Source organism: Anas platyrhynchos, chromosome 2 (genome assembly GCF_047663525.1).
Source record: "Anas platyrhynchos isolate ZD024472 breed Pekin duck chromosome 2, IASCAAS_PekinDuck_T2T, whole genome shotgun sequence".
NCBI lineage: Eukaryota > Metazoa > Chordata > Aves > Anseriformes > Anatidae > Anas > Anas platyrhynchos.
This window is the reverse complement of record NC_092588.1, coordinates 63,576,165-63,590,747: the sequence shown is the minus strand read 5'-3', so window position 1 is coordinate 63,590,747 and position 14,583 is coordinate 63,576,165. Positions and strand designations below refer to the sequence as shown.

The 14,583-nt window shown below is 36.0% G+C and overlaps 1 protein-coding gene across 8 annotated transcripts in view; it reads right to left on the bottom strand.

The window, feature by feature from the left end:
• The window catches only part of INVS (inversin), an 88,809-nt gene that overhangs the window by 29,394 nt on the left and 44,832 nt on the right, over positions 1-14,583 (bottom strand). For all 8 annotated transcript variants that reach the window (XM_027451847.3, XM_013107045.5, XM_013107048.5 and 5 more), the window contains 3 exons: positions 12,897-13,077; positions 6,005-6,114; positions 1,380-1,551 (listed from right to left, as the gene is read on the bottom strand). In XM_027451847.3, the coding sequence (XP_027307648.2) occupies positions 1,380-1,551; positions 6,005-6,114; positions 12,897-13,077 (463 nt within the window). The remainder of the gene's footprint in view (positions 1-1,379; positions 1,552-6,004; positions 6,115-12,896; positions 13,078-14,583) is intronic.

Genomic DNA, 14,583 nt, shown 5'->3' with positions numbered 1-14,583 from the left:
TGCACTTATTTACAATTTTATGTGATTCAATAATAGCAACTGTATGATCTGAAGAGAAAAGCTGTTAAACTTGCCTTTTTTTCCTTTTTTTTTTTTTTTCTTGCTTAGGATACATTGTCACCGAAAGTTCTCTAGTCTAAGCATGCAGCTTGGTCTGGTTTGTGTGTGTGAAGACAAGATAATGCCACCTGATAATATACTTCAAAACAAGGATGTTAACATTCATTTAAACAAAACTTAACAATGCACATTCTTGTTGGCTCTGATTGCACATTTATGATTTAGTTTTCGTTTTAGGAGAAACACTGTCCACACAGGAAAGCATCCTCCACTATATTATTCACAAGCATGTGCTCTATCAGTGTGGCTAACATTTTAGTACTTATAAGTACATAAGTACACATTTTTGCACTTAACTTCTAAATTTATGACCTGGATGTGACTGGTACAGGGCAGATCACGACTCCTCTCACACAGGTTACTCTTACAGACTGCTGCTACCAATTTATGCCCAACATATCCACACTCCTCTTTTTTTTTTTTTTTCCTATTCAGATGTCATCAGCACACTATATGGTTCCACTACTTCTACTTTTATTTCCAACATTATTGAAAATACAAATCCCTCAACACCCGTATCCCTGTCAGAACTGTTATTCTGTTTTTCTTGAACGTACTGCATAGACACAATATTTCTACCACATTTTTTTTTCCTTAAAAGAGATAAATTCACACTTGCTATTGGAAATTTGGAATTTCATGACTTGTGTGTTTGAATTCTGAAACACTGTGTTGTATCCTTATCTTTTGCTTTGGGCTGACAATAGTGTGATAAACTTGGGCATTGCCAAGTTTAACCTCTTGATTGAACAAAAGAAGTGCAATAGCTCTCATTTTTATTACACTATCTTTACACATAGCTATGTGTACTCAGTGATTTTCATGATGATAGTTCAGCCTCTTCACTGGTTCGTTTGTTGTATACTGTTTCAAGGTTAACAATGACAAATAAATAGAGGTTTATAACAGGCATTTTCAGGGAGAGCTTTTTATGTAATTACATTTCATTTTATTCTTCAAAATACAGAATAGCTCTTCCTTCCACAGGATTATAGATTTACTAAATAGCAACACTTCAATACATTTCCACTTCTTGCTGTGTTTTAAATGAAGTGGTCCAATCTGCACAGACACAATTTGTTTCCTTCCCACAATAAGGCAAAGAAGTAACTCACATATTTGATTAAACTAATGCAGAAACATTTTGAGGATTAAGCAATATATCTAAGAAAAGATTACTATAGATCCTAACAATGTTATTTGGTGGAAATTACACTAACTGGAACCATCCAGTGGCTCTTTAGTGAAAGGCATCTTACCTGTGCCAGCATATTTGTCTGTCATATTGATATCAATATCCAGTTTCAAACTCAGCATAGTCCTAATGACGTCGTCGCTGCCTTTCCCAGCTGCCCACATGAAGGATGTTCGGCCCTCAAGATCTGAGTCATCTTTTACAGAAGGATGTTTCAAAAATACTTCAACTGTTTCCTGAAAAGACATACTATTGAAATTAACATTAAAAGGAATCTGTAACAACAAGAAACTATTGTGCCTCATTTGGCTGTTTATGAAGCAAATCAAAAGCTTCCTTTTCCTTTTTATGTTTATATAGACTCATAGATCAACAGAAGCATTTTACTTTCTACTACGCCCTTTTCCTCTTCAACATTCACAGCCACATCTTTAACTGTGAGTTTAACACTGTCATTCATTTTATACTCTTTTCTTTTTAGTGTCAAATATCATGTGTTCATCATAAGGGAGTGCTGTCACTGTGAAGAAAGCTATGGAAAATGGGAAAAATATTATTGGCTTATCATAATATTACTGTAATACTATGATGCTAAAATAATTTTCTTTCAGAGTATCTCCCTGCCATTTTTTTTTTGCTTTAAACCTGAATGACTACACATGCAAATATTTTAGCTTAACTCTCAAAATCTGACCACTCAAAAAAAAACAACCAACCACAAACAAACAAAAAAACACAGCAAAACAAAACAGGACTTTAGGAGAAATATAGACACATTTCCTAATATTCAATTATATTACGTTACTAATTACTGAAATGTTGTAAGTAAAGAACTAATTAAGAAATTCTTTACACTTGTGACCACTTGAGATTTTCCAATATAAATATCAGACTAAAATCTCTCTTTAAATTAAAGAGATTGATTTAAATAATTATTTCTTCAAATGCTGTCTTTGTGTTAAGCTCTCAGCAAACAAATCTACCTTCTTAACCTTCTGCTAAATTCTTAATAAGCCTCATAGTACACTAAGGGTGAGGAAATCACTGCTGGAAGAAAAAGAATTGGGGGGAAGGTTTTGCCTTTTCTATCTCATGGCTTATAAACGCTGTGTATCTAACAGTTGGTAAACACCTATAAACAGTGAGTGATGATTAAAATCTGAAAAAAGTGGAACTTGTTATTTTATTATATTTTATTTTATATTTTTATTTTAGTGTTAGCACTATTTTACCTTTTCCTTCATGTGACCATGAAAGAGCTCCATCACTGCCCTGTGTAGGATGAGAATTCCTTGGCTATAATAAAGCCCTGGCTCAAATGCTAAAGCCAGAATCATGAAGGTGTTTAAGAGGCTAAGTCCAACTGATCAGTTGAATTTTTTTAATTACTATTTATAATTTCATCTCTCTAAAGAAACAAGAAATTTCTCCTTTATGTTAGCATGACTTAAGATCCTAACATCTTTGTGAATTTGGGTCCATTTCTGAACTCCCAGTTTACTGTAAAAAGGTGCAGCCAGAAATAATGAGGAATGTAAGTGTTAAGCCTTCCACACAGAACAGCATGGGTTTATAGCTTTGTGTACTCACATTGACCACCGCTACACCTCAGATACAATCGGCGACTCATTAGGCTAACAACTCAGCACCCTACCAGAACTCTGCACTGCTTGATATCCTGCAAAGTGAAAAGCTGTAAGAAGGCTGGACCTTTTCAACACTAAGGCACACATTCTTCAAGCATAAATAAGTAATATTATTTTTCCATTAAGTTTTAGCAAATCAACCTTTCTTTTAACTACGCTTTTTTTTTTTTTCCCTAGAATTTTTAATGGGAAAAAGTGGAAGAAAATGCCATACTGTTGTAAGAATTATTTTCCAAACTGAAGTTATCACAGCTTGGAAACCAAAATGGGGTGAAATTAGTATGGGAATGTCAAGAAATCAAAAAATAAACATATTAAATCATTGTAATTCTACATATATTTTGTCATGAAAAATCATGTGTTTTATCTCTGTTAAAAATGTGGAGAAAACAGAATAAAAAACAACAAAGCTGAAAAACAACAATAAAGGAGAGAAGTAAATGTGGATCCTTTCATCCTGTGCTATCAAGAAACTGCAAATTACTAAACATTCAAGAACAAGACACGGGTATGCACATTTCACTTAGTGGTAAATCTATACAAGCATAAAGTGAAATACCTATTTTCTTGGACATCTCCATAAAAATAATAAAAATAAAATTTAATCCTGCATTCTGCATACTAAGATGAATAGTATTAGAACACCTGCCTTCACACATGAAATTCAGAACCCAAAAAAAAAAGGATGTCAATTTGGATCTTCTGTGGGTTACAAAGGACATGTAACCTTTGGGCAGCCTATTTGGGTGCTTATCTTGGGAAATTTTTCTTCTTATAGCTATTTCTTCTATAATCATTGGGGATAAGCTAGTCTAAAGAATAAATGCTTCACCTAAATTAATTGCCAGCTCTTCAGTCTCAAAAAAAAAAAAAAAGGACTAAAAAGGACTAAAAGGTCATAGAGTGAGTACATAAGCTGAGGAAAAACAACAAAGAAGAAGATATTGAATTCAGTAAAACTGAGAGCAACCAAAACATTTACAATAAACAGAGAAGATCAAACTTTCTTCTTCTTGCTATGGACAAAGAAACATCTTTAATGGAGAAACAAACCACGCCTATCCAAACTTTGGCAGCTTGAACAGAAGAAAAACATGGCTCTCAAATCATAAATATATGGATTCTACTGCCAAAACAAACATGGATGTGTCTCCACTCAGTTGTTTGACCATGTATATGGAATGCAGTGGTGGGAATTACTCTAGGATTCGTATGTAATAGGTAAAAAAAAAAAGTGTGGGGAGAGAGAAGCTCCAGACATTTGAGGCATGCATCAACAACGATGCCTGGATCACATCATCAGCCAGCAGAGGCTTGTATATCTGTGTGAGACCCTCCTGTTTCATTCTTCATGTAAGACGGGAAACAGTAAATTCATTGTAAGTACACAAGATTTCAAAAGAATGTCTGATTCCATCACCTATTCTGCTTCCACATAAAACCCAGAAGTTTCTCTGGCTGGTGGGATCAAAAAGCAGTAACATAATGAAAATCTTTCACACAATTAAATAAGTCTAGAGAAATAAAGCCAGCAAGAAAAATTATTTTGTAGGAATGTATCAATACAGAAAAGAAAAAAAAAAAAAAAAGATAAAAGCTTAAAGGGATAACCACCAGGTTGTAAATAACAACATTCTATCTTTCCCGTAGATCTTTCCCAGTTTAAGAGTCTGACTCTAGGAGTCTGATTCAGACTAGAGAGAAAGGCTTTTACAGCATAAATATTTCAGGTATGTGAGTCAGACCCAAACTGTACATTCCACATCATAATAATGGACTATAGTCAGCATCACTAAAACATTCTATGAAAATGCATGAATTACAAATGAGATGTGCTCCAATGAAAGTCTAAATTAAAAAATAAAAAATAAAACAAAACAAATTAAAACAACTCAACTCTGTATGTTTTTACTTAGACCACCTTCAAATAAAAGAAAAAAAGAGCCACGTTGGTTTCAGAAGGAAACAGAGGCCTGACAGCTGTAGTATTAACATACCTCGGTCAACTGCCTCTTGCAGTAGTTCTTCTGAAAACCACTCAAGATACAAAGATACTAAAAATTTACTTGTTTTATGAAAAACAATGTGTTGGTGGCAAAAGAGACCAAAATTAGTACCCCTGTTAAGAAAATGGTGCAATATAAACTATATAACTACATTAATTAGGCACTAGATAACCTCTTTTGTAATAGGAGATTATGAATAATATAACTGAAGAAAACTTAGACTGGAGCTGTTAACTTACTACGCATGGCATAATCCCACTATGAGTGACAGCTCATTGTGAAAAGAGCCTTCCTAGCTTCCAGTGCTTAAGAGCTTAAGAACTACTTCTACAACACCTATGACTGACCAGCAGTTGTTAAACTCCTGGCTTTTTTTTTTTTTTTTTTTTTTTTACTTAGCTCTACCGTATCTGATCGTGCTCTGGACAAAATTACATAGTCTACCAAAATATGAGGATTGGGCTGCCTAAGAAACCAATTTTCTTTTTAGCCTTTTTTTGTCTCAACACTGAACTTTTCAAAATATGGTGATCATGAGGAATTATGACAAAAGTTCTTGCTCTTTACCCATGCTTTATGAGACAACAGCTACATTTATAATAGCAAATATTAATTAATCACTTTTTTGCAGTCAAAGTGTGGTTTGGCTGTTGCTGAAGCAGCTGTGCGAATCCTTATAGGGGTAATCTTCCTCTAGATACCTTATAACTGTTTGGATTTTGCTGAAATCAGCCTTAAAAAAGCAAAAGCACTGTAAAATAGTAGGTGTCATTCTGCTTTCCATCGAAGTACCGAGGTGAGTATCATGTGCTCTGACGCAAGCATATAAACCAAGGGGCTTTGTTTGTAAAGCAAATTTTTAAATCTATTTTTAATAATTTGAAATTAAACATGTTAATATCATTACTAGGAAAACTGTGAATTAGGCTTGTGCTGACGCTGTTTATATGACTTCAAAAACAACCCAAATGCTTTGTTACACTGTAAATATTTCAGCAAAATACACTTACTTTACACTTAAGGTATGCACTACTTACAGCAAAGTTGCTCTGTGCCGCATAATGTAGAGGAGTTGCACCTTGGCTATCAGATGGGATAGTTCCAAACTTATTTCTTTCTAGTAAGAGATGGACAATCTGAGCATGACCTGAGAAAAACATAATAAAAACAAGTATTTACCAAACCCTGAAGTTAAACACTTCCCTATTAGAAAAAATTAGAAGAAAAAGAACAGACTTCAATAAATAATGTTTGTGTTGTAGCCACAATGGTCTAAACACTAAGAGGGAATCATAAGACCTGATATTTGTACTGTTAAGCCTGCCATGCACCTTATTCCCAAAAGTATTCCAGTTCCATATTCTGTACCCTCACTTCTGAGGGGCACCTACGAATCAGAATGACCAATGACAAGGAACGTGTCTCCAGAAAGATTTTATACTTCTTTCAAAAGACAGCGTTAGAGCACTTCTTTAAAAAAAGAAACCAGCATCAGCTGGTCAGAAAAGTGCAATATTAATATTATAATGAATGAAGTGAGTAGGTCCAGAAAAAGCTTCTGATGATTCAGCTGAGATGCTGCATTTGACTGACAGCCTGTCAGAAGCAGAAGAGCCAGCACAGACTAATAATGATGTCCATTTGTCCATCATCCAAGCATGGATTCTTCATTCAGGTTTTATTCATACAAAATTTCAAGTAAAAGTGTATATTCACAGACAGGAAAACGAAGACCCAATATAGTATATTACCATTAAAATCAACTGATCCTCTCTTATATGCTTTCTTCTGCAGGCATATTTAGCTCACAGAATATCTTAATAATTTTACATTTTAATGAATATACTGTAAGGCAAATAAATAAATAAATAAAGATAATCTGACTTTACAGGAGTAGTCTCCCAGTATCTTGTGTGAGAGCAAAACAGTCAAATTTGCATTATGTTACTTTTGCACAATTGAAATAAATTATTTTGGTCTAAATGAAGAAAGGAATAGGTAAAGATTTCTTCTAGCAGTAAGCTACTTAACCAAAACAATGATGGTAAGAGAATGTAGCTGTGTAACAGATGTAGTATCCAGCTTTTCAAAACCTAAGAGGTGGCTAGACAAGCTTTCTTCTGCAGAATAGCACTTTCAGACCTTGTATGTATAGAAGGATCAGGAATGAGAGAAAATGGTCAGCTTGGGTCAAAAAGGATGAATAGCCATTTGGGATTTTTTTTTCCTTTTTTCCTGAAGTACATGGAACCAATAGCTTTAGGGTACATAGGAAAGTTCTTCTTTCCTTTCAGCAATGAAGACAAACCTGGAAACACACCACACCCTCTGTCTCTTCCTACCCAAAAAAAAACCACTATAGAGAAGAGACATAACATAGTTATGATCTTCCCATCTCAGGACTATTAAATGGATGCACTGAAAGAAGTTGGTTCTAAGTGCAATCACAGCAGGAAAACCGCAGGAGTAAAGAAACTGGAAAAAAGTTGTCTAAACTTTCAGTACACAAATAGAAAAACGGCAACTGAACTCTGTAATGAGGACAGGAGGTCCACCTAAATCATCTATGAGAAGAAAGACTTGAGGGGGGTTGAAAAAAAGAGTTATATTTGGTGCATCAGTAAATAAACTGGTGCAAAGATACATCTTACTACAACATTAATTTTTAGATTTTCCCAGGTGAACTCTGAAACTTCATTCTTGAGGTCAAGAACTGTCAATTCTGTAATGCTTTTATTTAGAAGAGATGCAACTTGGGTAAGACCTTCACAACTTGAGAAATATCAGGAACAACAATACCATGAGGTACACACAACGCAGCAAGCCATCACCTTTAACAGAATATTTGCAATGCATCCCCACACTACAAAAAAACCTCCTACTATTAAGACCATTTAATAACACCATAGACTCTTTGAGATCTATATAAAACATCTAGCATTTAACTCAAAATAGAACCCTAAAAATTAATCATAATTTACCAGTAAGAAGTTCCTCATGGGCATATGCCACTTAGAGACCTCATCAAGTTCGCAAACACTCTGGTGGTCTTGGCACGTCTTCCCCCTTTATCCCACATTGATTAGACAATCCATTTTTTTTTCCAACAGACAAAATTCTCTCTTTAAACACAATCGATTTCAAAACATGATAAATATTGCTTCTTGGACAGAAACAAGTGATAATGACTCTTTCTTTGGGGGACCGATCTGAGGACGCTTAAAATGTTTCACAATTTCTCTGTGGAAATTCGATACACCAACTTGAATGCAAATGCAAATCTGAGAACTTAAAAACAAGCAATCAAGCAAATATAAACAAACTACATGCATATTGTCACTGGAGTTGCAATAACTCTTTCCACCGAGCAACTTGATTCTTTCCTTGGCAATTTTTGTCAGTAGTGTCCCAAAGGATCACGGGGCTGAAGTCTGTTAAAAGGGGAGTGAGGATGTTGGAAGAGTCTTCCTTTTTATCAAGCACTCAATTTATTTTTTTCTTTCTCCACTGAGCAGAATGGAAACGAGGAGGTCAATTTTCAAACTTGTATAATTTTTGTGCCTGTTTTTTTATGAGGCTCATTTTCCTGTATTTAGACTATTTATATTTAATCAGGTTTTTAGCTATTTTGCAAAGATTCAGTTTTGTAACCAGTAAAACCAAAGAGCACAGAATTCACACATGTAACATCATAATTTACAGAGCGTCTGAGTCTCAGGAAAGTAATGTGAACAGAAATAAATTTTACCTGAGTAATCAGCAACAGCAGAGAACAGAGAAAAAAAATCTAACTGATCATGTTTTGGGGAGGAGCTGGAGTAATTTTTGCCATTATTTTTTGCCTTTGCAATAATACTTCCTTTCCTCTCTCATGAGGGCCACCTCATTTAGTGCCTCTTAAAGAGGACAGTAGTAGAATTGAGCAAGATTTCCTGCTAACTCAAGTCAAACTTGATCTTTTTTTTTTTTCTATTTTTCATAATAAGAAAGCAGTATAACTTGGAAGAAAAATAATAATACAGCCAATGATATAAGGCCCTAAGGACCCTCAGCAAATTGGGCCTGCTGTGAGCTGGGGCTTGCTGTGGATGACTTGCTTGCGTGCTGCAAACTGAAGTAGGTAACAGAGAAACCGTTTACACAGTAGAAGCTCAACTATGCTTCCAGATTGTCTAGGAACTTCAGGGTGTCTGCTTCTGAGGGGGAAAGAGAGATTCTAGAAGCTTCTAGCAAACTCCAGCACTGTCTAAGGACCCATCAGCTGTTCAAGGAGTGCTCTGACACTTTGCCAGTCGGACTCTCTGACCCATCAGACTTCAGATGACTCTTGACTAGTGGGTGTAAAGCACCCATTCAGCTAATATTAGGGAGAGGCTTCTATAACAGCCAGGCCTAGGCCTCGGCTCTGAAAATCTAAAAATTAATGTCCTAGTAAGCATTAGTTTCCACAGCAATCTGCACAGAAGGCTGAGCAGGCAGGGCTGGAAATTCTGCTGATGGCCATGTGCAAGTGCTCCACAATGCTGGTCATGGTCCCCCAAAACAATCATAATTATTACCCCTGGCACACAGAGGACCAGACCCTAACAGAGATCCCTAACTAGATCCCTTCCAGAGAGAGAATGTCTTGGCCTGCAGGGAGAGTCCACTCCTTCTGGCTAAGGCTGGGGCAGCAGAAGATGGTGTCCTTGCCTGCAGAAGGAATTTGGTTAAGTATCTGTGTCACCACATTAAGGAGTTTTGGGAGGAAGACAGCAGTACTGCTCTCTCCAGGCCAACCAGAGGACCACACTGATAGATGGGCTATTCATGAAGAAGCAAAAACTGGCTAGGGATGTGACATTCAGTAGTATGGAAGCTGTGACAGAAATCAGATGCAAAAAGGCTATACTGGAGGTGGAAGCAGTGACAGGCTACTAAGGAAAAGCTTAAAAACATCACTTGGGCACATACAGATGGCATCAGGACAAAACTCAAATGGAGTTGAGACTGGCAAGGGATATCCCAGCCCATGAGCTGAGCTTCCGCCTCTACACTCATAGTAAGAGGATAAGCAAGGAAAATGTGGGCCTGTTGTGAACGGTGTGGGTGATTTAGTGAGAGCAGATACAGATGAGGTGGAGGTACTCAAGGCCTTCCTGTCCTCAGTATTCCTCAAGAAGGTCTCCCAGGACTGGCTGCTTAGAGAATAGACCAAGAAGGTCATACCTGACCAGTCAGATTGCCTTTGGTGATAAAGGGACTGGATCTGTGAAAAGAGGGAGATCTGCAGGTGTTACTTACCTAAATTCAGCAAGGACAAATGAAAAGCCCTGCACTTTGCATCAGGTAAGCAACTCTGCAGAAAAGGACTTGGCACACAGCAAGTTGGATGTAAGCAAGCAGCATTGTCCTGGTAGCAAAGAAGGGTAACAGCATTCTGGGTTGCATTAACAGGAGCACACCCAGAGGCAAGAGATTATCGCTGCTTACTCAGCACTTGTTACAACACACCTACAGATCTGCATCAATTCTTCAGCTTTCAAATACAAGAAATATGCTCGTAAACTGGAATGGGTTCACCAGAGGGCCAACGAGATGGTAAAGGGGCTGGAACAGTATTATTATGCCTGTAATTCCATAGTCAATACACACATTAGACATCAGCATTTCAAAGTGCAACAGAAATTGTCTTTGAGTAGTTGAACCATACTGCAAAGAAAGAAAACAATCCCCAGAATCAAGGACTCCGTAAGGTGAATGAACATACAGCCTCAGCAAGAATCAGTACATAGTCATAAGCTCTTGTAACTTTAATATCCTTAGAATTTTTACAGAAACTGATGAGCTTATCCACTGATTCTTTCACCAGTCAAGATTTTTAATGCCTCATTGGAGGAGGAGAGGCTGAAACGCAGCCAGAATGATAAGTCATTAGGCTCAAGAAATGGGTTATTTGATGTTGACAAATCATAGTCTGACAAGTCTTTTAAGCACTTTGCCATGAGAAAGCCAGTGAACAAAAGATCTTCACAGTCACTCCCCAACTCATTACGAAGTACTGTAAAGGATTCTACTATTTAAAGGTCTTGTTTTTATAAAATTAATCACATGGATGATTAATGCTGCAGCACTTCGTGTGCTTCTGGCTTCAACTTCTTTCCTGCAATAGCTTGTCTATGAACGATACTGTGAATGAATATCACATGCGATGCTAGCTCTGCAACTTCACCCTGGAATTCATTTTTTAAATTCCAGTCAAAGAAGCCACCCCGTCGCTAGTTCCACAGTTTTTCCATAAACTCTGCTTTTATCAGGTCATTTACCGTTGAGAATATATCTTCTCTTGTATATCTTCCCTCTAGTGGCTCACAAAGTAGTTCTTTGTCTACTTCATTATTGAAGAATTATCTAGCAAATACCTTAAGCTGAGACAGTTAGAAATATCTGTAATTTCATTCGGTTGTACCACAAACCTCCCACACTGCATAATTTGCTCTAGGATCTGTTTCTGCAGATCTTCAGCAATGTTTTCTATACTTCTTCCAACAGGATTTGCTGACGAAGGAATGCACTTTAGTTTGCTGCCATATTGTTTTGCACACACTATTTTACCCATTTTTGCCACCGCAGGCAGAACAAGTGTTTCCCCAATGGTATGCAGCTTGTTTTTCACTATTAAGCAACAAACAACAAAAGAGGATGCCAGAGATCCATCATTTAGTTTAGTGAAATTTTGTGAAGTACTGGATTGTTTATCACATGACTTGAAACACTGTTGAAAAAAAAATGTAGATGTTTGCTTTCATGTTCTTGATGCTTTTAAACGTCTTGCTAATCATGATGACTTCATACGACCATTAGTTAATTTCTCAAGGCACCTAGGGCAAGGTTTATTGTTAACTATAGTGGATGTCAATCCATATTTCAAATAGTCTTATTGATAACTGGTAATTTTGGGGGGTATTATTACCCCCAAAATATTATCTGTTATATTCTTATTGATAACTTTATAGACTTTGATAAGTCTTATTGATATTATAGTCTTATTGATAACTCTTAATTTTTTTTTGACAACTTATTGTCAGATTTAATTAGATTGTCATTGTTTTTACCTCAAAAAGTGGCTGATGGAGAGTCCCATGAATAAGAGAACCATCAACTCTGCCATTTTCTTTACGTTTGCTTGTATTGGCATTGTCAGTATTACCCACAGTTACTTTGCAGGTATCTTTTAAAGTCACTTGTTTATTTTATGAGTGGTAGTTCAGTAAAAACTAGATGATATAACCTGTAGAACTACTTAACTGGGTACACGCAAACTGCAATGCATCACAATATGCTGAAAGCAAATGAACAGGTGAGGACACCGCATCAACCCCTCTGCATTGTGGAGAGCCAACACTTCTCTCTGGACACCCTGCAAGTTGTACACGACTATCTGACACACAGACAGGGTGTCACTGTCAAGTCATACAAAAAAATTAGGAAGGTTTGATTTTTCTTTTTTTTTTTCAGATAAAAAAATAAGTATAAATAGAAGTTCTGATGTTTTTTTCATGCACCTCAGCGCAGTGTCTTAGGTACAGCCTGGGGTGTACGCATATCTCTTTGGAGGTCCTGCTCTAGAGTACCAGTTTTTTCAGTCCCAGTTTCCTAACAAAACAGTTTTTTACCCATGAACATGCAAGAACATCTCACACACTCTAATTGTTACTAAATCATGAATATGTACAGCCTGTTGAGAGAATGCATATTACAATGCTCTGGAGAATAGGGAGCTAAAGAAAACCAACATTCTACAGACAAACTGCTAATAATGGTCTAGCAGAAACTGAATATTGTTCTAAGAGATTAGTTAGCATAATGCAATGCTGGAATTAAATAAAAAACAGATACAAAGATTAAACACCATAATCAATTAATAATAACCAGCAATGTCCAGCTTACCAAGTAAGGCTGCCCAGTGAAGAGGAGTTCGAAACAAGTTGTCATAAGATGTCACATTGCAGCCTTCGTAGGAGGTCAGAACATCAACAACTGCCACATTCCCATCAGCAACAGCAAAATGAAGGGGAGTTCGTCCTTCATAGTCTTGCCAGTTAAGCAGAGATTCTGTAGGTGCGGCTTCCTTTAAAAAAAATAATTAAAAAAATACTTAAGATGAAGAGGAAAACCATACACTCTTAAGAGATATTTTTGTGTCTTACAATAGAGATAAGTCATCCTTGTTCAGTAGAATATAGTTCCCCAACCAAATATTTTTTTTTTATAGCACAAACTATTTTCAAGTATTTCTTCTCAAATTTTATTTAAATACATACATAATTATTGTACAAGATCCGATTTTCAGTACATACCCTGTGGTATTGTCAATCTGTGCAAATGACCCCTTACATAGATACTTAAAAGACAATCCTCAGGCTCTTATGGAAATAACTGGATCTTCTTACTCGATTTTCTAAGTTGAGATATTTTGAAATATTCTACATATTTTTCTCCTAGGACAGTCCCCTTTTTGTACAAGTTAAACTTACAGTTTTCATTATTACTACATTTTTAGTATTTTAAAACTACATCACTATCCATCAGAGATGTTAAAGGTCTCTAGCTAACAGGATAGAAATAAGGGATAGTATGTCTAACGAACGTATCTACTTGTAACAACCTTAATTTTGAACATACAAAATGTTTAAAAGTATCATGATCAGTCATATGATCATACATGTATAACATAGGAATTCATCATATTTTCTTTAAAAATACACTAGATTACTTTCAAGTAAGGCCTGTATGTATATAGTTTCATATTACAATGATTTTTTCTTATTAGCTCTTTTCTAAACAGATTGTTCTTCCTGACTTTCTTTCTCAGGCAAATAACAGGTACAAATGAACATCATTTCATCACTACAGAGATCTACAATTGGAGAATATGATAAAGCCCCATGAAATATTAGCTGTAAGTCTTGTTTTCCAGGAAAAAAAGGAAAAAAAAAAAAGTAGCTCTAAAGAAAACAGTAAACCAAACAATAGAAATTCAGGATGCAGGACACCAAGCATCTAGAGCAGAAGTAATATGTCAAAACAAGAGATTAAATAAACTATCGGGAGCAAGTCTGCTGTTTTATCTGCAGTGATTCAAAACAACTCACCGAAGTCGTGTGAATTCTGTGCAAAAGAGAAAAGGAACATAGTCCTGAGATTTTTAAACCATAATGACTTCCAACAATAGAGTGGGTCTCAAACCATGATAACCGAGAAAAATGATCATCCTGAAAATACCGTGCCACACCATGCCCCACTACATACTTATGAAACAGGAGGGAGAGACTGTGATCAGTGCAGTTTGTTAATGAAGCAAAGCAAGTTCTTGATTCTTTTCTCATTAAATTAATTGCAACTCTTCCTATAGACTTTATGAAGTACACAAATATGTTATAAAATCACTTGCATTATTTGAAATACAGCATTACATAGAAAATCAACATCTAACACTGAGAATGATAAATCAAGTGGCAAAAAGTCAGGATATGGTTTCTACCCCAATATTAATCTACCAAGTCTATACCTTCTATATGTTCTATTTATTAGATTAAACAATAAATACATTTGGAGTTAGTTACATTTCTTAAAT